Source organism: Oncorhynchus kisutch, linkage group LG13 (genome assembly GCF_002021735.2).
Source record: "Oncorhynchus kisutch isolate 150728-3 linkage group LG13, Okis_V2, whole genome shotgun sequence".
NCBI classification, from domain to species: domain Eukaryota; kingdom Metazoa; phylum Chordata; class Actinopteri; order Salmoniformes; family Salmonidae; genus Oncorhynchus; species Oncorhynchus kisutch.
In genome coordinates, this window is record NC_034186.2 from 33,157,599 (window position 1) to 33,184,894 (window position 27,296).

At 40.7% G+C, this 27,296-nt stretch overlaps 1 protein-coding gene across 6 annotated transcripts in view; it reads right to left on the reverse strand.

The window, feature by feature from the left end:
- Positions 1 to 27,296, reverse strand: part of nfic (nuclear factor I/C) — a 118,395-nt gene that overhangs the window by 27,034 nt on the left and 64,065 nt on the right. For 5 of the 6 annotated variants that reach the window (XM_020499045.2, XM_020499041.2, XM_020499044.2 and 2 more), the window contains exons 3-4: positions 1,891 to 1,962; positions 1,449 to 1,523 (exon numbers count right to left, since the gene is read on the reverse strand). The exons of the other annotated variant lie outside the window; for it this stretch is intronic. In XM_020499045.2, the coding sequence (XP_020354634.1) occupies positions 1,449 to 1,523; positions 1,891 to 1,962 (147 nt within the window). The remainder of the gene's footprint in view (positions 1 to 1,448; positions 1,524 to 1,890; positions 1,963 to 27,296) is intronic. 6 annotated transcript variants of the gene reach the window in all.

Genomic DNA, 27,296 nt, shown 5'->3' on the forward strand with positions numbered 1-27,296 from the left:
GCTGAGGATTTGGGGAGTGGAGGGAGTGAATCTGAAATAGCAGTCTTTTCCCCAGGGAGACCAGATGGCAGGTGGTTAATTGAAGTCTTTAACTACGTTTCCTTCCAATTAGTCAGTCAAGGCGTGACATGGAAAACAGAGAGCCTGTTTGACAGGTGTAAAGTGAAATGTTTTCCCTATGCACCATAATAACTCACTCATTTAGTTTTGATAATTGTAGCTACAGCATTCCACATCAGCTGTCAGCTGTGGTGTGTGTGTGTGTGTGTGTGTGTGTGTGTGTGTGTGTGTGTGTGTGTGTGTGTGTGTGTGTGTGTGTGTGTGTGTGTGTGTGTGTGTGCGTGTGTGTGAATGTACGTGCATCAGAGCTTGTTGCTCCTACTGAATGACAGATGAAGACTGACCCTTTGGAGAACGGATTATCACTGGGAAAACTGAAAACGTGATCAATTACATGTGACAGATGGCCGAGCTTCTCTCCCTTCACATTAGCTGTCTTTTCAAATCTGATTCAACTCCATTTCTAAACCTAATGAAATAACAGATGCAAATGACAAGTCAGATTGGAGGGTAAGTGAATGGAGATCCCAGGTGGTGACTAGTGAAGCCTGTGTGTGGCTGGGAGAGGATGCTTATTCATACAGAGTGTTTAGAGGCTGGTTGACCATGTGGGGGCTGTGTTAATGTAGCCCTAATTCACTGCTAATGCCAGGCCTGGTGAGCACAGCATCCCCAGCCAATGACTGAGCACATAGCCTTGGCAATGTGAATAGAAAATATTGAATGGATATAACATCTGCAAAATCCACCCTGAGACAGATAAAACAACATAAAGGACGAGGAAGTCGTAAAAATATGTCATTCTAAAGCCATATGATCTGATTCCCAGTCAGAAATCATATTGAGTGTCTGATGGGGTGTAGACAGTAAGGAGAGGTTTACTCTGCATGTTGTCTGTGATTAATGCTGTAAGTGGATTACGTTAGTATCTCCCGCAATCCTGGACCTGGATGTTCCCTACCATCTTTATCATCTAGCCTGTTATACCATCCACGTGTTCCCTATTTCTGTGTGTATCTATCTGATGGTTGAATTGCAGTGAAACAGGCAGCATTGCAGAGACTAGGAGCTCAGCTACTGAGCGGAACAGAGTGACTGCCAGAGAGTGGCTGGGAGTTTCCACCCCCTGCCTGCGGGCCAGAGTTAGTGAGCTAGCAATTTTTTCACTCTTCACTGAAGAGGGCTGTCAGAACTTTAATCACCATAGTTTATGTGACACATGTCCAGCTCCTAAGCATGTTGCTGTGTAAGTTATGGCTAGGAAGTTATCATGAAAGTAGCCACACATGACGTTTTAAGAACTAAATATGGATTTTTGTTATATTTTTCCATTCAACCACAAATACATAAAACCACGAGTAGCTTAATAAAAAGGTGTAAAATCTTACTTCTGGACACTTGCACCAGCTCTGTTACATTAAAAACTCCTGATGTCACAAAGCTTTCCTGAAACTCAGGAGCATCTGGAAAACACAGAGATGAGTCACCATGGAGAGTTCTGTGACATAACACAACAAACATTACAGTAACTTCTCACTTTTAAGAGACATCACAAGACAAGGACACAACACATGTCAGAGTATCAGCAAGCCAGTAAAACACATTGAAATAATGTTTTAGCCTGATAGAAACCTGTAATATATTGGATTCCATATATTACCGTGAAAGGTATTGTGTGTGTCTGTGGGTACTGGATTCATAACTATCTCAAAGCTTATGTCACTGTCTGGTAGTGTGTAAATGTGTATGAATAATTCAGCGTGTGTTGGTATTTGGATGTGTGTCTGTGTGTGTGTGTGTAAGAGAGAGAGAGTCCTTTGGGCCCCTTACCCATGGTGGCAGCTCGGCTATCCTCCTGATCTGACCCAATACCTGTGCGTGGGCTACTGCTCTGCTCTGACTCTGAAGAGAGGGAAGGAAAGGAAGAGAGAGGGGGTAGAAAGAGACAGACAGAGAGGGGGTGTTGGGGGGGGTCAGAAACAAGTCTAAACCCAGCATCATTTGTCTTACCACATAAAAGGCTAATTTGAGGGTGTTAAAGTAGTTGTAAACAGTCTAGAAAATAACCTATTTAGTGAGAAATAATGTGACAAATATCAAAAAGGTTAAGCACTATATTGAATAGATAGTACTAAAGCTATTATAACAAGTAGGGTTTCAATGTGAAACATGACCCAAATACCTCACTTAATAACTTCCTTGTTTAGGAAATGTAACACTTAATCCAATTGCAAAAAAGGTTTCTGGCAGGCTATTTTAGTTGTTTTGCCAAAATGTACACTCAGTGAAGCATCACAACAATGGCAAGGCCACACAATCCAACCAGAAAACCAACTTTTATTTGTGTGAACTGACACCTGTCAAATGCAGATAATACAAGTAAATCAATAATGTGCGGTCCAAACCAGAAGAACACTAGATTTACCACAAAGAGTCTGGCTGGCATTCCAAGTGAACAGCAGTGAAAACCTAAAAGATAAATAAATGGGGCTCTCTTCTATCAGATAGGCATGGCTCCACTTACAGATCAAAGCCACACACATTCCACAATGCTCCACATGTTGGAGCTTAGAGCCTGTGGAGGGAGCGCCTCATTGAGATCTTCACATTGACTCCCCATCACTAGAACAAGCACCCTGCTTCCCTCTACACTGGACAAGTGAGCCAGACATAGGGCTGTTGCGGTGACCGTATTACCGCCACCCCAGCGGTCACGAGTCACGAAGGCAGTCAAATTCCACATGACCGTTTAGTCACGGTAATTAGGCTTCTCCAAGCTCTGATGCTGCTGGTCATTAGTAGCCTACTAAATTGCGAACTGCCTGGTACTCAGCACTCTATTGTCCCACGAAACCCTCTGACAATGCTCATGTTGCGCAACATTTCTATAGGCTATGCAATTGCGGGAGAAAACAGAGTGATGGCCGCTAATAAAAAGACGAGGATCCCATCGGCTTTCTATAGGCTAGGCCTACTATATTTATTTCTCAACTTTCCTAATATTACGCACATTGCTTATATTTACAATAGGAGTATAGCCTATATGGCTGGGATGAAGAAGAAAAAACATGGGGAAAAGCCTAATATTTAAGTGCATAGATGACATTTATTTTTTCCCACTGCCCCAGTTTCGATACAGGTGCACGATAATGGTCCATTCTAAATCAAAGTAAATGTCACACATATGATTTAGTATATGTAAAGACAAGTTTAATACAAGAATAGTCTGATGGTGTCAATATTAGCCTATCACTTGTGAATTATATATTACCACTTGTGAATGACGCCCAGCATAACAAACAATGCCTTTTTTTGGCAACTTGTTCTAATCATAGTTGCACACCTCATGTAGCCTAACCCATAGGCCTATATGTTTTAATAAGGTTCGTTTCACAACTAAAGTGGCCAAATAACTTCTTAAAATTAACCACATTAATCTGCTTTATAAGGGGTGTAGAGCCTAACTGGCATACAAGCAGCGAGTGAGTTTCAAGTTGGGGGAAGATAATTTTCACTATAAAAATGCACCTTTATAATAAAAGCATTACATGCTTTTGCAGTCACTTTTGATAATGGTGTTTTCCACTAATGGAACATTTGTGTTTATAGCCTACTGCCATGTGCGCATTGCTGTGCTTATAATGTGAAGAAATAGCCTAATAGTTTATCAACATTTTAAGCTAAACGTTCTGATCTGTTGCATAAGCCACATTGCATAAAAAAAAAGTGTATTCATTTGGGATCTATCACATCCCACAACTGTCCCAGACTATGTTTGGAATATTTATTTCTGGCACAGAAAATAATAGGTTGACCTTTACCGTGGAGGATAGTAGATTGACATAGGCTGGTGCTTTTGTTGTTTGTTAGGGCTACTCATCTTGTTGACTGACAAAAAAATATCTTCAATATGCATTGGATTGGATAAGGACGCGTGCAGTTGTATCCCCGATGTGTCTGTCTTAACTTGTAGCCTGTGAGAAAGACCCAATCACGTGACAGAGAGCCGTGTGAGTGAGAGACGCTTCCGATTGCGCACTCAGGGAGAAGTGCACAACGCAGCACTCCGGGGCGCCAAAGGCATGGATATTTTTAAGGTGCATTACGTCCACAAAGGGGATGCCGCCCTGGAATTCGAGGCAATATCAAGTGCTTGTCAAATTGTGAATGAGAGACTATTGGAGTGTGTACAGCCTGAGCAAAAAACAGCCTAACAATGTATTAAAAATAATTTCATATAGCCACTAAAGTTACATTAATAACTCTAAATGAAGCATATAGGAGGACCTATTTCTTTGTTAGCCGCTCAACACAGAATAGCTGCATGTGCACACTCCCTCAAATCCTTTGGAGAAAATATTTATTTGAGTTTCTTCATACTATAAAATAATGCCAGGGAATTAAAAGTAAATCTTGTCTTCTAAATGAACTAACATAGCCCACAGTCATATGGCACAGCCACATCACCTAACATAAGGACAACTCAGAGTTTGGTATTATTTTCTTCTGAAACAGACAACATTTTCTTCATATCATGCTTCTTTAGACCTGTCTAAAATAAATTATGCATTTATTGTGCAGGTGTAGGCTATATTACATGGATTGATTAGACTTTTTAATATGCCCCCAGACAAAATTTCTGTCACAATGAGCAAAAGAAAGAGAGAACGAGAGCAAGACTAGGCAAGACAGACTGGCACACACAAAGACCCGTAATGCCCCAAAGACAACGCTCTGGAAAACAAATACATAGTTTCCATATTTTCTTTCATATATTTCAGAACAAAGTTTATATTAGGGTTTCTAGCGGTTTTTGGGAGGGTGGGAGTGCAGGGCATCATGCCATATGATGATGCAATAAAACGATGTCCGAAGCAGGACACCATCCATTTTCCCTACCAAAGTAGTTGACAGCCATTTTGTTAACTGTTCAAATCTTATTGTTAGATTTTCAAGTAATATCTTACTTTTGATGGTTTTATCATTCCAGGATTGTAAGAGTTAACGAACAAATCACCAACACCTCTGCAATACCATTTAAACGTGATAAACTTAGAAATGTCAGAATGGATATTAAATGACCATTGCAGCTGTCCCCTTGTGAGCTTGACCAAAGTTCAATGAGGGTGAAACTGATCTTCTTACTGCCCCACCCTGGCCCTAAACGTGTTATTTTTTTATTTTATATTTTCTTTATTCACATTTCATCAATATAAGCAGTTTGGAAATGTGTTATTGCGTACTTTCTGAATTTGCCGAAAAACTCCCTCTCCTATCTCTCTCTTTCTCTCTCTCTATCCTCTCCCTCATATTTCCCGACCTCATCTTTGCACATTTACTATTAATACATATTTATCGTGGCCCTTGTTGTTGCTATTTTCTTTCCAAGTAAGTTATTTCTCTGGCCAGGGATCGCTCAACATAACATCATTTTTGGCAGACATTTCATGTGCAGAGGAGTTTGCTGTTGGCAGCCATTTTAGATTGCTCTTTCTACCGTCTCTCTTTCACTCACTCTCCCTCCCTCCCGTCTCTCTTTCTCGCCCAGAGCAAGAACACACAAAGTACAACTAACCCTGTTGAACAGTGCCAGCATGCCCCTGTGCCAAGTCACCCCTTGAGACGAAAGACAAAAAGACAGAGCAGTGCCAGTGAACTGCTATTGGCAGAGGGAGAGAAAGAGAGAAAAAGAGAGAACCAAAGAGAGAAATAAAGAGAGGGATAGAGATGCACAGAGTGTGTGTGTGTGTGTGGGGGGGGAGAGAATGTTTTGTTAAAGAAGTGACTTAACGAGAAAGACATTCTAGCTGAGTTACTCTGGAATCACAGTGAGTCACAGTTAAATTACAACACAGAAAAGATAGCATTACAAGCACAGGGAAGCAAAGTAGCTTCCCTCCTCAGTCCAACCAGGGGACACATGCTTGTCTGTCGTAAACTGACCACAATTACTCATAAAAGTCCCCCACCACCAGAGATATGGTCCAAGATGCAAGTATACTCGTAACTCAGAGATTCATTGTTGTAACACAACAATGCAGTGTACATGTTCCCATAACAGGAAAACAACAAGGCTGGTGAATTAGAATGTCTACCATGCTCCCAGTAGTTGGTTTCATTTTGATCTCATGACATTATTGTAAATATAGCGGCTGGCTAAAGCCAACAGCAGGCTGAAGTGGACAGAGGAAGCCAAGAGACGCATTTGTAGGCAAGCCTGTCTATTCACAGTTACCCTGGTGCCTGGGCTGATTTGGAGAGAAAACCATTGGCTTCTCCCAAACCCATTTCCCATCAGTCACTCAGTGAGAGGAGCTATTTCTCCAGCAGCTCTGTTTCTGGCAGAACTAGAACCCAAGCTATGATGATGTGACAGTAGGCCAGCATAGGCCAAAATACTGAAACAATTATGACCGGTCTGTTCCCTTACAACCGAGAGCAGGAATTTCATATGAATCACAGACATTGCTGTGTTCTCAATAACACATCCCTTACTGGAGCCATTATGAAAAATAACTAATAAACATGAACCATTATGAGAAGCTTTAATATGTAGTGATAATGCACTAATTAATGAAGATAACCAAGCTTTTGCCATCTGTGTCGTTGGTATAGAGAAGGCTACCTTGTAACGATTAAATCGGTCAGACCAACTTTCTACTCTGAAATCACAAATGGAATTAGAATTGAATGGTCAATCCAAATCCAATTTATAACTGATAACCTCTCTGTAGTGTGTAACAAGGTAATCACAGTAATGCACTTTTTAGCACTATTGACAGTGCTGGAGCAAAGCTCATCTAGGCTCTGTCTGGCTGGAGTAAGACCACCCCTTCTTAATGCTGTATAATAGATCATTCACTCAAATTCTATCCTCAACCACAGTACCATATATGTTTCCTAAAACATGAATATATACGAAGCTTACTTCTTGTTGTGGTATGTTGAAGCATACTGCATGCTTTACTAGTTTGGAATGATATTGAAAAAATGCAGGTAAATAAAACAATGTTTAGTGCTTGTGCCCTGACACCAGTGGCTGTCTCTTGTGATCGCTCTCAAATCGAATGTTTACTTGTCACATGCACCAAATACAACAGGTGTAGACATACCCATGAAATGCTTGCTTTACGTTGCAGAGTTAAAAATTATAATAAAAAGAAATATATTAACACAAGGAATAAAATACAATTTTGTTTAGCTATATACAGGGAGTCCTGTACCAGATCAATGCGCAGAGAGGGGTATGAGGTAGAGGTCGACCGATTATGATTTTTCAACGCCGATACCGATTATTGGAGGACCCAAAAAAGCCGATACCGATTAAATCGGCTGATTTTTTATTTTTATTTGTAATAATGACAATTACAACAATACTGAATGAATACTTATTTTAACTTAATATAATACATCAATAAAATCAATTTAGCCTCAAATAAATAATGAAACATGTTCAATTTGGTTTAAATAATGCAAAAACAAAGTGTTGGAGAAGAAAGTAAAAGTGCAATATGTGCCATGTAAGAAAGCTAACGTTTAAGTTCCTTGCTCAGAACATGAGAACATATGAAAGCTGGTGGTTCCTTTTAACATGAGTCTTCAATATTCCCAGGTAAGAAGTTTTAGGTTGTAGTTTTTATAGGAATTATAGGACTATTTCTCTCTATACCATTTATATTTCATTAACCTTTGACTATTGGATGTTCTTCTAGACACTTTAGTATTGCCAGTGTAACAGTATAGCATCCGTCCCTCTCCTCGCTCCTTCCTGGGCTCGAACAAGGAACACAACGACAACAGCCACCCTCGAAGCAGCGTTAACCATGCAGAGCAAGGGGAACAACCACTCCAAGTCTCAAAGCGAGTGACGTTTGAAACGCTATTAGCGCACACCCCGCTAACCAGATAGCCATTTCACATCAGTTACACAAGCCTAATCTCGGGAGTTGATAGGCTTGAAGTCATAAACAGCGCAATGCTTGACGCACAACGAAGAGCTGCTGGCAAAACGCACGAAAATGCTGTTTGAATGAATGCTTACGAGTCTGCTGCTGCCTACCATCGCTCAGTCAGACTGCTCTATCAAATCATAGACTTAGTTATAACATAATAACACACAGAAATACGAGCCTTAGGTCATTAATGTGGTCGAATCCGGAAACTATCATCTCAAAAACAAGACGTTTATTTTTCCAGTGAAATACGGAACCGTTCCGTATTTTATCTAAGGGGTGTCATCCATTAGTCTAAATATTCCTGTTACATTGCACAACCTTCAATGTTATGTCATAATTACGTAAAAATTCTGGCAAATTAGGCGGCCCAAACTGTTGCATATACACTGACTCTGCGTGCAATGAACGCAAGAGAAGTGACAATTTCACCTGGTTAATATTGCCTGCTAACATGGATTTCTTTTAGCTAAATATGCAGGTTTAAAAATATATACTTCTGTGTATTGATTTTAAGAAAGGCATTGATGTTCATGGTTAAGTACACATTGGAGCAACGATACGCACCGCATCGATTATATGCAATGCAGGACACACTAGATAAACTAGTAATATCATCAACCATGTGAAGTTAACCAGTGATTATGATTGATTGATTGTTTTTTATAAGATAAGTTTAATGCTAGCTAGCAACTTACCTTGGCTTACTGCATTCGCGTAACAGGCAGGCTCCTCGTGGAGTGCAATGAGAGGCAGGTTGTTAGAGCGTTGGACTAGTTAACTGTAAGGTTGCAAGATTGAATCCCCGAGCTGACAAGGTGAACATCTGTCGTTCTGCCCCTGAACGAGGCAGTTAACCCACCATTCCTAGGCCGTCATTGAAAATAAGAATGTGTTCTTAACTGACTTGCCTAGTTAAATAAAGATATAAAAAAGGTGTAAAAATTAAATAAAATCGGTGTCCAAAAATACCGATTTCCGATTGTTATGATATCTTGAAATCGACCCTAATTAAATCGTCCATTCCGATTAATCGGTCGACCTCTAGTATGAGGTATTTGAAGTAGATATGTACATTGACAACTTAGATGGAATGCTACCGAGGATGGTACAGTAGCTGACTCTATAGCCAATACTATCTGTCATATCTTTAATCTGAGCTGAGAGGAAAGCCTTTGTCCTCAGGCCTGGAGGGAAGCCAAAGTAATTCCGCTACCCAAGAGTGGTAAAGCTGCCTTTACTGGTTCTAACAACAGACCTGTAAGCTTGCTGCCAGCTCTTAGCAAACTGTTGGAAAAAAATTGTGTTTGACCAAATATGACCAAATTTCTCAATAAACAAATTAACAACAGACTTTCAGCACACTTATAGAGAAGGGCACTCAACATGTACTGCACTGACACAAATGACTGATGATTAGTTGAAATAAATTGATAATAAGTAGATTGTGGGAGCTGTACCGTTAGATTTCAATGCAGCCTTTGATATTATTGACCATAACCTGTTGTTGAAAAACTCATGTGTTATGGCTTTTCAACCTCTGCCATATTGTGGATTCAGAGCCATCCATCTAATAGAACTCAAAGGGTTTTCTTTAATGGAAGCTTCTCTAATGTCAAACATGTAAAGTATGGTGTACCGCAGGGCAGCTCTCTAGGCCCTCTACACTTTTCTATTTTTTACCAATGACCTGCCACTGGCATTAAACAAAGCATGTGTGTCCATGTATGCTAATGAAGTCACTGAAACCCTTAACAAAGAGTTTTGTTTTGGAATGGGTGGCCAGTAATAAACTGGTCCTGAACATCTCTAAAACTAAGAGCATTGTATTTGGTACAAATCATTCCTTAAGTTCTAGACCTCTGAATCTGGTAATGAATGGTGTGGCTGTTGAACAAGTTGAGGAGACTAAATAACTTGGTGTTACTTTAGATTGTAAACTGTCATGTTCAAAATATATAGATTCAATGTTTGTAAAGATGGGGAGAGGTCTGTCTGTAATGAAGAGATGCTATGCTTTTTTGACACCATACTCCAAAAAGTAAATTCTGCAGGCACTAGTTTAGTCTAATCTTGATCATTGTCCAGTTGTGTGGTCCAGTGCTGCAAGGAAAGATCTAGTTAAGCTGCAACTGGCCCAAAACAGAGCGGCACGTTTTGCTCTTAATTGTAATCAGAGGGCTGATATAAATACTATGCATGCCAGTCTCTCTTGGCTAAGAGTTGAGGAGAGACTGATTATTTTCACAAGAAACATCAATGTGTTGAATATCTCAAATTGTTTGCATAGTCAACTTACATACAGCTCTGACACACACACTTATCCCACCAGACATACCAGGGGTCTTTTCACAGTCCCCAAATCCATAACAAATTCAAGAAAGAGTACAGTATTATATAGAGCCCTAATTGCATGGAACTTCCTTCCATCTCATATTGCTCAAATAAACAGCAAACCTGGTTTCAAAAAACAGATAAAGCAAAACCTTAAGGTACAACGCCTCTCCCCTATTTGACCTAGATAGTTTGTGTGTATGTATTGATATGTAGGCTATGTGTGCCTTTAAAAAAAATGTATGTAGTTCTGTCCTTGAGCTGTTCTTGCCTAATGATGTTCTGTATTATGTCATTCTGTATTATGTTTCATGTTTTGTGTGGATCCCAAGAAGAGTAGCGGCTGCTTTTGCAACAGCTAATGGGGATCCTAATAGAATACCAAATATACCAATACATGAAGGCTGGGTAAAGTGATTAGTTATAGGGATAGATAATAATGAGTCAAATGAAAAACAGAGTAGCAGCAGAAAATTCCTGGATTCACCTGCTCAATCTGTCATGGAAAGAGCAGCTGTTCCTCATGTTTTGTACACTCAGTGTAGTCTTGTGAGTGTGCATAGAGTCAGTGCAAGATCGGGTCAGTGCAAATAGTCCTAACCATGTAATTAACTATTTAGCAGTCTTATGGCTTGGGGTAGAAGCTGTCTCAGATCCATTTGGTCCGAGAGCCGACGCTCTGGTACCGTTTGCTGGTACGTCTCAGTGTACATCTATGTCTCAGTGTTTGTGTGGTAAGATTGTTCCGCTCACTGCAGCTGAGCTTAGAGCCTGGCTGGCAAGGCCTACATGCCGGGAGAACAAACCAAACAATGGCGTTCTGCCCCAGCAACAGAGCTAGCGAGCTCACCGATCTCACTTCATTTTGTCTGCCTCACTCTCCCCGTCTCGGTTTTCCCTTCAGCAACCCCAATCAATTTCACATCGCCAATTCAATTTCAAACCTAATTTTTGGGAATGACAAGAACATAGCCAACGCAGAGATATTACTGCAAAAAACGTTGGTGGTCGCTCTCTCCCCATCTGTTCGATTTCTTTCCCCCTCTTGCTTGCACTTCTCTGCCTCGCTTCTTTCCCTCCCTCATTTTCTGCCCATGCAGACAGTCTGAGTTACAGCTATCGACCGAGCCCCAGCAGTCCTCCCCACCCACAAACTTTAACATTTAGAATGGATGGTGTGGAGAATGTCCGAAAAATACAGTCAATAGACGAGGACTGATCCATTAGACCAGATTCCAAATAGAAACCAATCCTACAGAAAACTTTTATTGGCCAAATTATCCAACCATCTAATGAGTTCCATGGTATTGTTAAACATAATCCAAATTTATTCAGAATAAGTTGCAGAGACCGCTAATTTACATTTGAGGTAGCTAACCTCTCTTGTAAACAAAGCAAGTGCTGTCTGCACTGGCTTGGCTGGTAAATGGTTGCTTTAATCCTGTTTATACTCTATATTTCAAGATAGACTTTCCTACAGCTTAAGCATGAATCTGGGTTATTGCTGAAATACACAGTAGACCTGCTCTGATTACACAATGGAAAGCCCTAGCAGAATTACAGAGCCCTAAGTCAGCTTGGAGAGCATTCTTCTTTTAATTCATTCAGAAAAGAATAGCTGAGCATGAGAAAATCAGGCGCTGCAGTACTGGCTTTAATTTAATTTAATACAGCCATCCTTTTATGTGCTGGAGCACTAAAGTGTCCTATATACAATCTGATAGATAGAGGCTACGCCAAGGAGAGCTGGGCAGAGGACAGCCCTAAGTCATGTCTGTCAAACACTACGCACAGCTCTCAAACTGATAAACAACCACGGCCAACAGTAAAACACATAAAGAAAAAGTACAGGGATTCGGAGGGGTGAAAAAGTGAGACGCAAGGACAGAGAAGGATGTAGGGAGAGAAGATTAGATGACAGGAAAAATACAAGAACAGTAAAGGTCAGGTTGTCATCAAATAAATGTTACGATACTAAAAAATAAATTAATGGGAAAAGTCTGGCATCTGAAAAATATGTCAAACAGTAAAAGACGCACGTTACGCAGCTGCAAAAAGCCTAAATTCCAGCTCCTCGGCTGGCCGGGCTGAGAACCCAGGAAAGGAGTGGGTTACAGTGAATGTCAGGCATTTGTGTGAAAATGGTGGGCTCTGATAATTGGACCAGCTGGCCTTTTCTTGCAGTAGATTGCAGCTTCCTGTAGTACTGGGTCTTTAAGGGGTGGGAGCGGCGTGACAGTAATAATACACAAGGCTTTTTGCTCTATCAGGAGACTAGAGGAATAGCTACCAGCTTGCGGAAGGGTACTCATTCAGATAAAGGATAAAGTGTCTGGATATGTGTGTTTTTCCCCTAAGCACACACATTGCAGTGTTTCCCTAATATTCATTCAGCAGTGGTGGTGCGCCGCTACCAAATTGTAGCCGGCACTCCGAAAAATATGATTTCATTGTAATATATACAGTACCAGTCAAAAGATTGGACACACCTTCTCATTCCAGTTTTTAAAAAACAAACTATTTTCTACATTGTAGAATAATAGAAGATAACACTATGAAATAACACACATGGAATCATGTAAAAAAAAAAGTGTTCAACAAATCTAAATATATTTTATATTTGAGATTCTTCAAAGTAGCCACCCTTTGCCTTGATAACAGCTTTGCATACTCTTGGCATTCTCTCAACCAGCTTCACGAGGTAGTGACCTGGAATGCATTTCAATTAACAGGTGTGCCTTGTTAAAAGTTAATTTGTGGAACATCTTTCCTTCTTAATGCATTTGAGCCAATCAGTTGTTACAAAGGTAGGGGTGGTATACAAAGAAAACCCTATTTGGTAACAGACCAAGTCCAAGAACAGCTCAAATAAGCAAAGAGAAACGACAATCCATCATTACTTTAGGACATGAAGGTCAGTCAATACGAAAAAGTTCAAGAACTTTGAAAGTTTCTTCAAGTGCAGTCACAAAAACCATCAAGCTCTATGATGAAACTGGCTCTCGTGAGGACTACCTCAGGAAAGGAAGACCCAAAGTTACCTCTGCTGAAGAGGATAAGTTCATTAGAGTTCAATTCATTTTTCAACAGGACAATGAACCAACACACCTCCAGGCTGTTTAAGGGCTATTTGACCAAGAAGAAGAGAGATGGTGCTGCATCAGATGACCTGCCCTCCACAATCACTCGACCTCAACCCAATTGAGATGGTTTGGGATGAGATGGACCAAAGAGTGAAGGAAAAGCAGCCAACAAGTTCTCAGCATATGTTGGAACTCCTTCAAGACTGTTGGAAAAGCATTCCAGGTGAAGCTGGTTGAGATAATGCCAAGAGTGTACAAAGCTGCCATCAAGGCAAAGGGTGGCTACATTGAATAATATACACATTTTTATTTTTATTTTTTACATTTGTTTAACACTTATTTGGTTACTACATGATTCCATGTGTTATTTTATATGATGTCTTCACTGTCTACACTATTATTTTACAATGTAGAACATTGTAAAAATAAATAAAATCCTTGGATGAGTAGGTGTGTCCACACATTTGACGGGTACTGTAGATACAGTGCATTTGGAAAGTATTCAGATCCATTGACCTTTTCCACATTTTGTTAATGAGTAGGTGTGTCCAAACTTTTGACTGCTATTGTGTACAAACACACATATACACAAATATATATATAAAACACCAGTCTCAACGTCAATGGTGAAGAGGCTATTCCGGAACGCTGGCGCTCTAGGCAGAGATGCAAAGAAAAAGCTATATCTCAGACTGGCCAATAAAAAGAAAAGATTAAGATGGGCAAAAGAACAGAGACACTGGACAGAGGAGCTCTGCCTAGAAGGCCAGCATCCTGGAGTCGCCTATTCACTGTTGACGTTGAGACTGGTGTTTGACGGGTACTTTTTAATGAAGCTGCCAGTTGAGGACTTGTGAGGCGCCTGTTTCTCAAACTAGACACTCTAATGTACTTGTCCTCTTGCTCAGTTGTGCACCGGGGCCTCCCACTCCATTTTCTATTCTGGTTAGAGCCAGTTTGCGCTGTTCTGTGAAGGGAGTAGTACACAGCGTTGTACCAGATCCACAGTTTTTTGGCAATTTCTCACCTGGAATAGCATTTCATTTCTCAGAATAAGAATAGACTTGACAAGTTTCAGAAGAAAATACTTTGTTTCTGGCCATTTTGAGCCTGTAATCGAACCCACAATACTCAACTAGTCTAAAGAAGGGCCGTTTTATTGCTTCTTTAATCAGAACAACAGTTTTCAGCGGTGCTAACATAATTGCAAAAGGGTTTTCTAATGATCAATTAGCCTTTTAAAATGATAAACTTGGATTACCTAACACAACGTGCTATCGGAACACAGGAGTGATGGTTGCTGATAATGGGCCTCTGTACGCCTATGTAGATATTCCCCCAAAAATCAGCTGTTTCCAGCTACAATAGTCATTTACAACATTAACAATGTCTACATTGTATTTCTCATCTATTTGATGTTATTTTAATGGACACATTTTTTTCCTTTCTTTCAAAAACAAGGACATTTCTAAGTGACCCCAAACTTTTGAACGGTAGTGTGTGTGTATCACCACTTTATTTTAAGAATGTGAAATGTCAGAATAATAGTAGAGAGAATTATGTATTTGAGCTTTTATTTATTTCGTTACATTCACAGTGGGTCACAAGTTTAGATACACTCAATTAGTATTTGGTAGCATTGCCTTTAAATTGATTAACTTGGGTCAAACATTTTGGGTAGCCTTCCACAGTCTTCCAACAATAAATTGGGTGAATTTTGGCCCATTCCTCCTGAAGGAGCTGGTGTAACTGAGTCAGGTTTGTAGGCTTCCTTGCTCGCACACGCTTTTTCAGTTCTGCCCACAAATTTTCTATAGGATTGAGGTCAGGGCTTTGTGATGACCACTCCAATACCTGGACTTTGTTGTCCTTAAGCCATTTTGCCACAACTTTGGAAGTATGCTTGGAGTCATTGTCCATTTGGAAGACCCATTTGTGACCAAGCTTTAACTTCCTGACTGATGTCTTGAGATGTTGCTTCAATATATCCACATCATTTTCTGTCCTTATGACGCCATCTATTTTGTGAAGTGCACAAAATAGATGGCCCACCGGAATTGTGATACAGTGAATTTTCAAGTGAAATAATCTGTCTGTAAACAATTAATAGAAAAATGACTTGTGTCATATGCACAAAGTAGATGTCCTAACCGGCTTGCGAAAACTATAGTTTGTTAACAAAAAATTTGTGGAGTTGTTGAAAAACGAGTTTTAATGACAACAGCCTAAGTGTATGTAAACTTCCGACTTCAACTGTATATTGCTGCTTTAAAAAAGGGACAATGCAATATTTGGCCAATTAAACAATTTTCTACTTACCCAGACTCAGATGAAGTCATGGATACCATTTGTTTCTGCGTGCAGTTTGAAGGGAGTTAGCTAATCCCATAGACTTCCAGTCATTGCGCTAGTTATTAATGGCTCCCGAAACTACCTTCAACTACCTTCAACTTACATGCAGATCATTTTTATCCATCAGTTTAGATGACTCTAGATAAGTACCAAAAGGGCTTGATTGCCATAATCTTGCACTATGCCTTTAAGAACAGAGTGACAAATTCTAACTTCTATTTGTAGTAGACAGAGCGAGCAGTGGCACAAATGAGAGCCACGGGAGCAGAGCCACAGCTTGCTCCCTCATCATCTTCCTACAGTGCAGTGGCGTGCATCAGTTATATTTCAGATGGTGTCAACATAATACCATTTTCTTGCATTTTGGAGTAGAATGTCCTTTTAAAAATTCACCAGAAGTGCCCTTCTCACAGTTGTTCTACAACCTTTCAAATTAATAAAGTTTTGTCATTTAGCAGACGCTCCTTCCCAGAGCAAATTATAGGAGCAACTAGGGTTAAGCACCTTGCTCAGGGGCACATCAACAGATTTTTCACTTAGTCAGCTAGGGGGATTCGAACCAGCAACCTTTCGGTTACTGGCCCAACAATGTTAACCGCTAGGCTACATGCCGGGAGGGTATTCCCACAGCCCCCCCCCCCCCCCCCAGCTAACACGAAGAGCTATTAAACAACAATAGTGACTAGTCGTGAGCCTCAATCGCGCCAGGAAAGGCCTCGTTTATATTGTGTGTAAGAATGATGAAACTCTATTTTTCCTGCTTTTCCAAAAGCCACAATATTAAAACCAGATGTGAATGCCGTGTACTTTTCAAGCTATTTTTTGACAGATTTCATTGACTTATTAAAATATATATTTATATAAAATGTTTAAACCACCCACCATCCCCTTTGGATTGGATATAAAGATCTCTCCCTAAAATCTGAGCACAACATATCATTTGTGGAGCGACCTGCACACAAAATCTTGCAGATTAAATAATAAATTATAAAACACACGCACACCTTAACATATAATCACATGATAACATAGTGACACCATGCTCAAGCATTCCCGTATCGACAGGGCGGCACAGTGACTGTGTGGCAGCCTGTCTTGGCCTCTCCTTCCTGGGTGGGCACCTAGGTGGCGCGGCCTGTTTGGCCTGTTTGTGTTGGAGACAGTTACAGGAGTCTTCCCACCACCACCTGGAACCTCAACAGAGAAGAATTACCACCAGGCAGGCAGGCTGTCCTTCACGCTCCCCTCTTTCTTCCATTCACAGCAGATTCCCTTTCAAATAGGCTTTTGGCTTGGCAACAATGTAGTATATCCATAACAAACTCTCACACTCCGTGGTGAGAAGCCCCGGCTAGCTCGCTGATCCCTTTCTTTACACTCTGTCTACAGTTTCCCGCTTGCTTCAAGTGGACTTTACTGGAATGACAATAATGTGAGCCAGAGAGCTGAATTGATGGCAAACAATAACATATATCAGACCACAATGGTATGCTCTAGGAACAACTTCATGGACAGGCCCGCCAATGATGTTAATGTCTCACTTTCCTGCTGCTCTCTGTCTGCCCAGCTCATTTTTTACACAGATTTTTTTTACACAGAGGGCCAATGCCTTGTTATTCTGTGTGGTCAATGATAATTTCACAGCAGACTCACATAATGTTCACCAAAACAGTTTGTTACACTAATATACAGTGCATTCGGAAAATATTACGTTATTGCCTTACTCTAAAATGGATTACATTTAAAAAATCCTCATCAATCTACACACAATACCCCATAATGACAAAGTGAAAACCTTTTTTTTCATTTTTTTTGCAAATGTATTTCAAATAAAATTTCTGAGCAAAAATCAGGCCATGAGGTCAAAGGAATTGTCCGTAGAGCTCCGAGACAGGATTGTGTCGAGGCACAGATCTGGGGAAGGGCACCAAAGCATTTCGGTAGCATTGGTCCCCAAGAACACAGTGGCCTCCATCATTCTTCAATGGAAGAAGTTTGGAACCACCAAGACTAACTAGAGCTGGCCACCCGGCCAAACTGAGCAATCGGGGGAGAAGGGCCTTGGTCAGGGAGGTGACCAAGAACCCGATGGTCACTCTGACAGAGCTCCAGAGTTCCTCTGTGGAGATGGGAAAACCTTCCAGAAGGACAACCATCTCTGCAGCACTCCACGAATCAGGCCTTTATGGTAGAGTGGCCAGACGAAAGCTACTCCTCAGTAAAAGGCACATGACACATGGCACCATCCCTACAGTGAAGCATGGTGGTGGCAGCATCATGCTGTGGGGATGTTTTTCAGCGGCAGGGACTGGGAGACTAGTCAGGATTGAGGGAAAGATGAAAGGAGCAAAGTACAGAGAGATCCTTGATGAAAACCTGCTTCAGAGCACTCAGGAACTCAGACTGGGGTTAAAGGTTCACCTTCCAACAGGACGACGACCCCAAGCACACAGCCAAGACAATGCAGGAGTGGCTTCGGGACAAGTTTCTGAATGTCCTTGAGTGGCCCAACCAGAGCTCGGACTTGAACCCGATCGAACATCTCTGGAGAGACCTGAAAATAGCTGTGCAGCGTTGCTCCCCATCCAACCTGACAGAGCTTGAGAGGATCTGCAGAGAAAAATGGGAGAAACTTCCCAAATACAGGTGTGCCAAGCTTGTAGCGTCATACCCAAGAAGACTCAAGGCTGTAATTTTCTGCCAAAGGTGCTTTAACAAAGTACTGAGTAATGGGTCTGAATACTTATGTAAATGTTATATTTCAGTTTTTGCTTTGTAATTATGGGGTATTGTGTGTAGATTGATTAGGGGGAAACATTTTTTTCAAATCCATTTTAGAATAAGGTTGTAACGTGGAAAAAGTAAAGGGGTATGATTTCTTTCCGAATGCACTGTAAAAGCATTACCATTTAAAAAACCTTTTCCAAATAGGCGTGGCCTGGGTGGATGTCCACCTGTAACCACAGGGGGCAGTGTGGAGGCCAGTGGTGCCCTGAGCACTCACTTCTGATACAGCATGCTTCAGCTTAGATGACCCAGCCACAGCCACTAACTACTTCATTACTGTACAGTGCTCAGCTTGTGAGTAAAGACATTTCCAGCTGCAACATACACACATTCACAACTGGTGGCTTGTCGTCTTGACCAGCCTTAACATAACGGTGCGCTTGATGGCGGCTATCAAGAAGGATGAGCCTGAATTGATTGAGTGTTTTCGCAATTGATCTTAGTCTACATTACATCTACTGTAATGCGTTAAATTAAAGCACTAGTGTAATCAGTCACTATGGGACATTTCATTGGCAGATGCAGTTGCTGTCATCCATCCTATTGGTACAATAAGCAGCATTGAAGTGAACCAGAGCCAGTGATGTCAGGGAGGCTAATGAGAGTCAGACTGAGGTGGTCTGACACTCTGGTATGTTTACGCCACATGTGAGGGGTGAACCAGCAGCGACCAGAAAGAGAAAGGGAGGTTGTTAAGCAACCAGAGTGGTTTTTCGTAAGACTGTTAAGTGTTCTTTTGACGAGACCTCACCACTGTCTGTCCACCACCACAGCACAAATCTGTGAGCTGTCAAGTGCAGCCTGGGTACACTGAGAGAAAGAGAGAGGGGTGGAACCATGACAGACCTCTGTAGGTCTCATGTTTAGTTTAGATACAGACAGAGATAATGCCCTGTCTAATATGCTGTTGGAGATTCTTTGAAACTATTGCCTTGAAAGTCAGACCCTTAACTTCATCTCTCAGTTCAAACCACTTATACTCTTGAGTTGCTACTGTATTCATGTCATAAACAAGTACAATCGTGTGGGAAAACAATTGCGGTTCACCATCTCCTCCCATTCAACATAGCATAGATTTACTTAGTTATTACTTTTCATTGGCTTACAATTATGTTTGTTTATTGCTTGAACAGTCACTAAGATTATATTTGGTTGATATAGTTGCTTATTTTGGATGCAGCAGTTATTAGCTAGAATGCTGACACTCATTGACATACACTGTAGCAAAGCTAGCTAAAGAGCCATTTTACTGTTTGAAGTGTTTTTGCTGTTGTACAATGCAGCTGATTTTCATTCATACGAGCCTTACAATCCAATTATAATCCAAAAGTAGTGTGAAATGCACTCAAAAGCAACAAATACAGTGCCTTCCGAAAGTATTCATACCCCTTGACTTATTCCACATTCTGTTGTGTTACAGCCTGAATTCTGAAATGGATTGAATTATTATTTTTATTTTTTACACACAATACCCAATAATGACAAAGGGAAAATATGTTTAGACATTTTTGCAAATGTATTAAAAATGAAATACAGAAATATTTAATTTACACAAGTATTCACACCCTTAAGTCAATACTTTGTAGAAGAACATTTGGTCACGATTACAGCTGTGGGTCTTTCTGGGTCTCTAAAAGCTTTCCACACCTAGATTGTGCCTATTATTATTTAAAAAATACTACAAACTCTGTCAAATTGGTTATAGATCATTGCTAGACATACATTTTCAGGTAATGCCATAGATTTTCAAGTATATTTAAGTAAAAATTGTAACTCAGCCAGGAACATTGTCTTCTTGGTAAGCAACTCCAGTGTAGACTTGGCCTTGTGTTTTAGGTTATTGTCCTGCTGAAGGGTGAATTCATCTCCCAGTGTCTGGTAGAAAGCAGACAAACAGGTTTTCTGTGCTTAGCTCTATTATGTTTACTTTTTATCCTGAAAAACTCCCCAGCCCTTAACGATTACAAGCATACCCATAACATGATGCACCCACCACTATGCTTGAAAATAGGGAGAGTGGTCCTCAGTAATGTGCTGAATTGGATTTGCCCCAAACATAACACATTGTATTCAGGACATAAAGGTCATTTCTTTGCCACATGTTTTGCTGTATTACTTTAGTGCCTTGTTGCAAACAGGATGAATGTTTTGGAATATTTTTATTCTGTACAGGCTTCCTTCTTTTCACTCTGTCATTTAGATTATAATTGTGGAATAACTGCAAGGTTGTTGATCCATCCTCAGTTTTCTCCTATCACTGCCATTAAACTCTGTAACTGTTTTAAAGTCACCATTGGCCTCCTGGTGAAATCCCTGAGCAATTTCTTTCCTTTCTGAAAACTGAGTTAGGAAGGACACCTGTATCTTTGTAGTGACTGGGTGTATTGATACACCATTCAAAGTGTAATTAACAATGTCACCATGCTCAAAGGGGATATTCTTTTTTTCTCTCTTTTTTTTACCCATCTACCAATAGGTACCCTTTTTTGTATTGCATTGGAAAACCGCCCTGGTCTTTGTGGGTGAATCTGAAATGGTTTGAACTTCACTGCTGGACTGAGAGACCTTACAGATAATTGTATGTGTGTGGAACTGAGATGAGGTAGTCTTTAAAAAATCATGTTAAACACTATTATAAGCACACAGAGTGAGTCCATGCAACTTATTATGTGACTTGCACATTGAGCTTATTTAAGCTTGCCATAACAAAGGTGTTGAATACTTATTGACTAAAGACATTTCAGATTTTCATTTTTTTTATTTATTTATGGGGTATTGTGTGTCGGCCAGTGACCAAAAAAATCTAAATTTAATCCATTTTGATTTCAGGCTGAAACACAACAAAATGTGAAAAAAAGTAAAGGGGTGTGAATACTTTCTGAAGGCACTGTAGGTTGATGCTTCCCCCATGTTTCCCCCAAGGTGGGGAAATAGTGAACACAGACTGAGTATCTCAGCACTACTATAAAACTTGCAGCGTGTGTCAAGAGACCAGATAGGCATCAAAACAGGAGGTCATCTGAGGCAACCATCCTCCCACAAATGGCTGGGTGCTTGCCCGGGGCCTGCCTGGGTGATGGGATGTGTTGTATAGATGGATGGAAGCTCCAGTTGATGGACTGTGGCTTGGCACTAGTGCCTAAAGGCTTAACCTCAACTACTAGGCAAAAGGAATTCCTCTGGAGGGAAAATTGCCTTGTCAAAAGGCGATCTGCTAGAGCTGGGGCCTGGGACTAACTAATATCTTGGGTGTTGATCATATAGACTTTGAGAGGTACAGTAGAACTAATGAGCATAGCTCATTCAATCAAGTCAATAAAGCGGTAGGAGGGAAAGGGATGAGCGAGGACGTTTCATTGGAATATCTTCATGACGCCCTCTCAAAGCTGTAGCTTTGTTATTCTTAAATAGCAGGACAAGACATGAGAAGATGACTGTGTCCTTGGTTCGGTTGGAGGGTAAAGGCAGTTACAGGATGACAGTTATCCAGCTATCTTCCCTCCTGTAGTTGTGATCCCGCCCCTGACGTAGGCTACGCGGCGGTGCGCTTCACATCGCCCCAGTTTAGAGGGAGGGGTGATTATCTGCAGCGGCAGGCGGCCTGTCCTGGGACTCAGCTCTGCCTGATTACACCAACGAAACGTTGGGCCTGATTACCATATCTGATTTTGGGGAATTAGGGGAAGAGTCACTGCCATGTACTTTGTCATTATCCCCAATCTATATCCAACAGTTAACAACTATCCTAACCTAGCTAGATTCACCAAGATAATACAGTGTGTTGTTTCTGAAACCCTTCTCTGATTAAAACTGGAGAAATGGAATTAAATAACAGACGCTTGTCATTTCTTCTGCATGGTAACTTAAAAACAAGATGAATCAAGGCTGAGGCTCACTCCATCTGTGTGGGATTAGAAAACCTGCGATAGACGGTTATGGTTCTAATCAAAATGACGGTGGAATCAATCACACATGCAGTCCATGAGGTTGAAGGAGATACGAAGTGACATTTAAAAAGGTTGAAAGACTTTCTGTGTTGACATGCTGTTCTCTCACTACATCACTGGTGTGTTAATGGAACTTTAATATCATACTCTGAACTAAGACTGACACTCTCTGGCAAAACATTTATTCTAAAGATATGATATTTTACTGTGCAGTAACGGCGACAGAGAGAGAGAGAGTGAGTGAAGGAGAGAGAAGGGAAAAGGGGATGGAGGAGAGTTTGAGGGTGTGATGTGGCACTTGTCCTGAAATGCCCTTGGTTCAATACGTGACTGTTATTCCCCTCCCCCAACTCTCTCTCTCTCTCTCCTTCCCTCTTGTTTTTCTCTCTCACTTTCCTGTCTTTATAGTTTTATTGTATGCTTTGTGCAACAATGCAGCAACGTGGCAAACATGAACATTAACCTCAAGCCATCTGGAATCCTCGTTGAGAAAGGGAGCTACATCTACTTCTCTCCCTCTCTCTTTTTGCTGCCTCTGTAACGAAAGTGTGCTTATTTTTTGGGGCTTCATCCAAGTAACAAAGGAACAAATAGAGAAGAAGTATAAATCAAACAAACAAAATCATGTCATTGTATATCATTACTAAACGCAAATAGGCTACTGTCTAACTAAGTCTGAAAGGGTGAAATATTATTTTCCAGCTCAGTGCCGGCACTAACCAAAACCAAAAGTATACTTCAATGTACAGAGTCCAGTGTTCAGCATTTCTCCATGAGGGTCCCTATCTTGGCACTAACAAAGTGTTACTATAATTTGACACAGTATACAGTATACTGGCTCGGATACTTGTCTTGAAACATATACACTAAAGGAAAAAACTCAAAAGTCAAACATAACAGTAATATCAGTTCTTCTGGCTTCACTTCAAGCACAATTTTCTTCAATGTCTTGTCGTTGAAAAGCATCATGACTGCTCTACAATTAGCAGACGAGCCCTACAGCATGATAGTGCATGAAACTAGGCCTGTGTTCCCATGGAGCGGAGCAGCATCCCCGTGCTGTGCTGAGTGCTCAGGGCCCCAGTGGGACTAAGAATAGCATGGAAACCCTGATCAATATGAGAGAGGCAGACAGAGAGAGACACAGCCAGGAAATCCAATCCGCTAGCAGGCTCATCCAGTCACAGAGCGTGTGTCTGGGGCTGCCAATCTGCAGGTATTCTGCTGATTGGGGCCGATCCAGATGGGAGCTGAGCTGCTGCCTGTGACCGACACACACACACACGCGCACCACAGATCCGCAATCCAGACCCTTTAATAAAAATACCAGAATGGCTGTGGTTGTGTGTGTGTGTGTCAGAGCTGCAGAGGCACATTCTAGACCAACACACACTTTTAGTGAGTTATTTTTGGATACACATTTACTCCCCTATAGGCAGAAGACTTGAACACGAGCCAAAGGCATACCGCCTTGCAAATAACTGATTGACGACTCTTTGATTCACAGCATAATTATGGATGGTAACGCTACAAAATGCACGAGCCATCCAAATACTGTCCAAACAGCGTACTGTACAAAGCCAGTCATTCAGACGGACGATGCGGTCACCCACTTGGAGAACAGGAAACGTCCAATTGAGCCAATGGATTGCAGTTCATGGCCCCAACAAATGAGGCCTGTCTTTTAAATCAAAACAGACTTTATTAGCCATCGATGCACACGCCATTAATCATATGGATGAATGATGTTCTAAGCAGATACTTGCAGCTGTACATCTGCTGGAAGAACCTCAATTACATGCCATCAGTGACCTTTGTAACCTGTAGTGGTCTTATTTTGAGCAAAAGGTATTCTATCTATCTATCTATCTACAGTATCTATCTATCTATCTATCTATCTATAGTATCTATCTATCTACAGTATCTATCTATCTATCTATCTATCTATCTATCTATCTATCTATCTATCTATCTATCTATCTATCTATCTATCTATCTATCTATCTATCTATCTATCTATCTATCTATCTATCTATCTATCTATCTATCTATCTACAGTATCTATCTATCTATCTATCTATCTACAGTATCTATCTATCTATCTATCTATCTATCTATCTATCTATCTATCTATCTATCTATCTATCTATCTATCTATCTATCTATCTATCTATCTATCTATCTATCTATCTATCTATCTATCTATCTATCTATCTATCTATCTATCTATCTATCTATCTATCTATCTATCTATCTATCTATCTATCTACAGTATCTATCTATCTATCTATCTACAGTATCTATCTATCTATCTATCTACAGTATCTATCTATCTACAGTATCTCTATCTATCTATCTACAGTATCTACCTACAGTATCTATCTACAGTATCTACCTACAGTATCTATCTACAGTATCTACCTACAGTATCTATCTACAGTATCTATCTACAGTATCTATCTACAGTATCTATCTATCTATCTACAGTATCTATCTATCTATCTATCTATCTATCTATCTATCTATCTATCTATCTATCTATCTATCTATCTATCTATCTATCTATCTATCTATCTATCTACAGTATCTATCTATCTATCTACAGTATCTCTATCTATCTATCTACAGTATCTATCTACAGTATCTATCTACAGTATCTATCTATCTATCTATCTATCTATCTATCTATCTATCTATCTATCTATCTATCTATCTATCTATCTATCTATCTATCTATCTATCTATCTATCTATCTATCTATCTATCTATCTATCTATCTATCTATCTATCTATCTATCTATCTATCTATCTATCTATCTATCTATCTATCTACAGTATCTATCTACAGTATCTATCTACAGTATCTATCTACAGTATCTATCTATCTATCTATCTATCTATCTATCTATCTATCTATCTATCTATCTATCTATCTATCTATCTATCTATCTATCTATCTATCTATCTATCTATGTATGTATGTATGTATGTATGTATGTATGTATGTATGTATGTATGTATGTATGTATGTATGTATGTATGTATGTATGTATGTATGTATGTATGTATGTATGTATGTATGTATGTATGTATGTATGTATGTATGTATGTATCTATCTATCTATCTATCTATCTATCTATCTACAGTATCTATCTATCTATCTACAGTATCTATCTATCTATCTATCTATCTATCTATCTATCTATCTATCTATCTATCTATCTATCTATCTATCTATCTATCTATCTATCTATCTACAGTATCTATCTCTCTATCTATCTACAGTATCTATCTACAGTATCTCTCTCTATCTATCTACAGTATCTCTCTCTCTATCTATCTACAGTATCTCTCTCTCTATCTATCTACAGTATCTCTCTATCTATCTATCTAGCAGTCTGTTGCATGCTCATTTATGGGGTAGAAATCCCTACAAGAGGCTTGGGGCTGGTAGGATGGGGGTTTATGGAGGGAGGCGAGGGTCATGGGTGAATGCAGCTGTGTAACTCAAACCCCCTAAACAGCTGGTGCCAGCTCTTTCTCTGTCGGAGTAATCGCTCACATGCTTTTTATTCCAAATAAACATGCATATAAAATATTTCATATTTTTCGGGGGGGGGGGGGGGGGGGGGGTTTAAGTGTACTATTTTCCTGTTCTCAATCAATTTAATAAGGGATTGAGGGAATAGGCAGAGAAGGATCAAATCTGTTCAGTGAAAAATTCTACCCCCTCCCACTTGGACACTATGCCCATAAAATGTGATCTGGACACAATAAGGGAGAGCCATTTAACTTTTCCCCAATCTCTGGACTAAGCAGTTGTTCCATACTAGGAACATTATCCAGAGCTTATCCTGAACTTGTACCAGATATTTTTTATTTGATTTTAAATAACTTTTTTTCTCTTACTTTTTTGAATTACACTGCCTTTTCCAACGTTTATGAAGCATTTATTTCACTGTCTACCTCCTCTCACAACAGTTTAAATCAATAAAATGTACAACTTAGTGAATTTACTGTCGTTCTTTTAGGACAGCCCTTAGGACCAAATCAGTAAAGGACCTAAAACATCTCCTTGTCTCCTAACATGCTGACAGAGCATAACACAGAACACAGGACGAGAGGCACTACAAAGAACCCCAGCCCACTATATCCTGTTCAATATCCATCTCTGCTCTATCTGTCTTCCCTTCCCTCTCTCCTCCCCTTCAGTTCCAGTCCAGCTGCTCTGTGCTGCCCCTGTCCTGCTGGTGCCAACGACCCACTGCTCTGTACTGCCCCTGTCCTGCTGGTGCCAACGACCCACTGCTCTGTGCTGCCCCTGTCCTGCTGGTGCCAACGACCCACTGCTCTGTGCTGCCCCTGTCCTGCTGGTGCCAACGACCCACTGCTCTGTGCTGCCCCTGTCCTGCTGGTGCCAACGACCCACTGCTCTGTGCTGCCCCTGCCCTGCTGGTGCCAACGACCCACTTCTCTGTGCTGCCCCTGTCCTGCTGGGGCCAACGACCCACTGCTCTGTACTGCCCCTGTCCTGCTGGTGTCAACGACCCACTGCTCTGTGCTGCCCCTGTCCTGCTGGTGCCAACGACCCACTGCTCTGTGCTGCCCCTGTCCTGCTGGTGCCAACGACCCACTGCTCTGTGCTGCCCCTGCCCTGCTGGTGCCAACGACCCACTGCTCTGTTTGCAGTCGAAACACACAAACACACACAGTCAGTTGGCACATGGAAGGTTTGCCCAGGCCTGTCCCAAGTCCAGCAGCCCTGAGTAGCCTTCTAGTC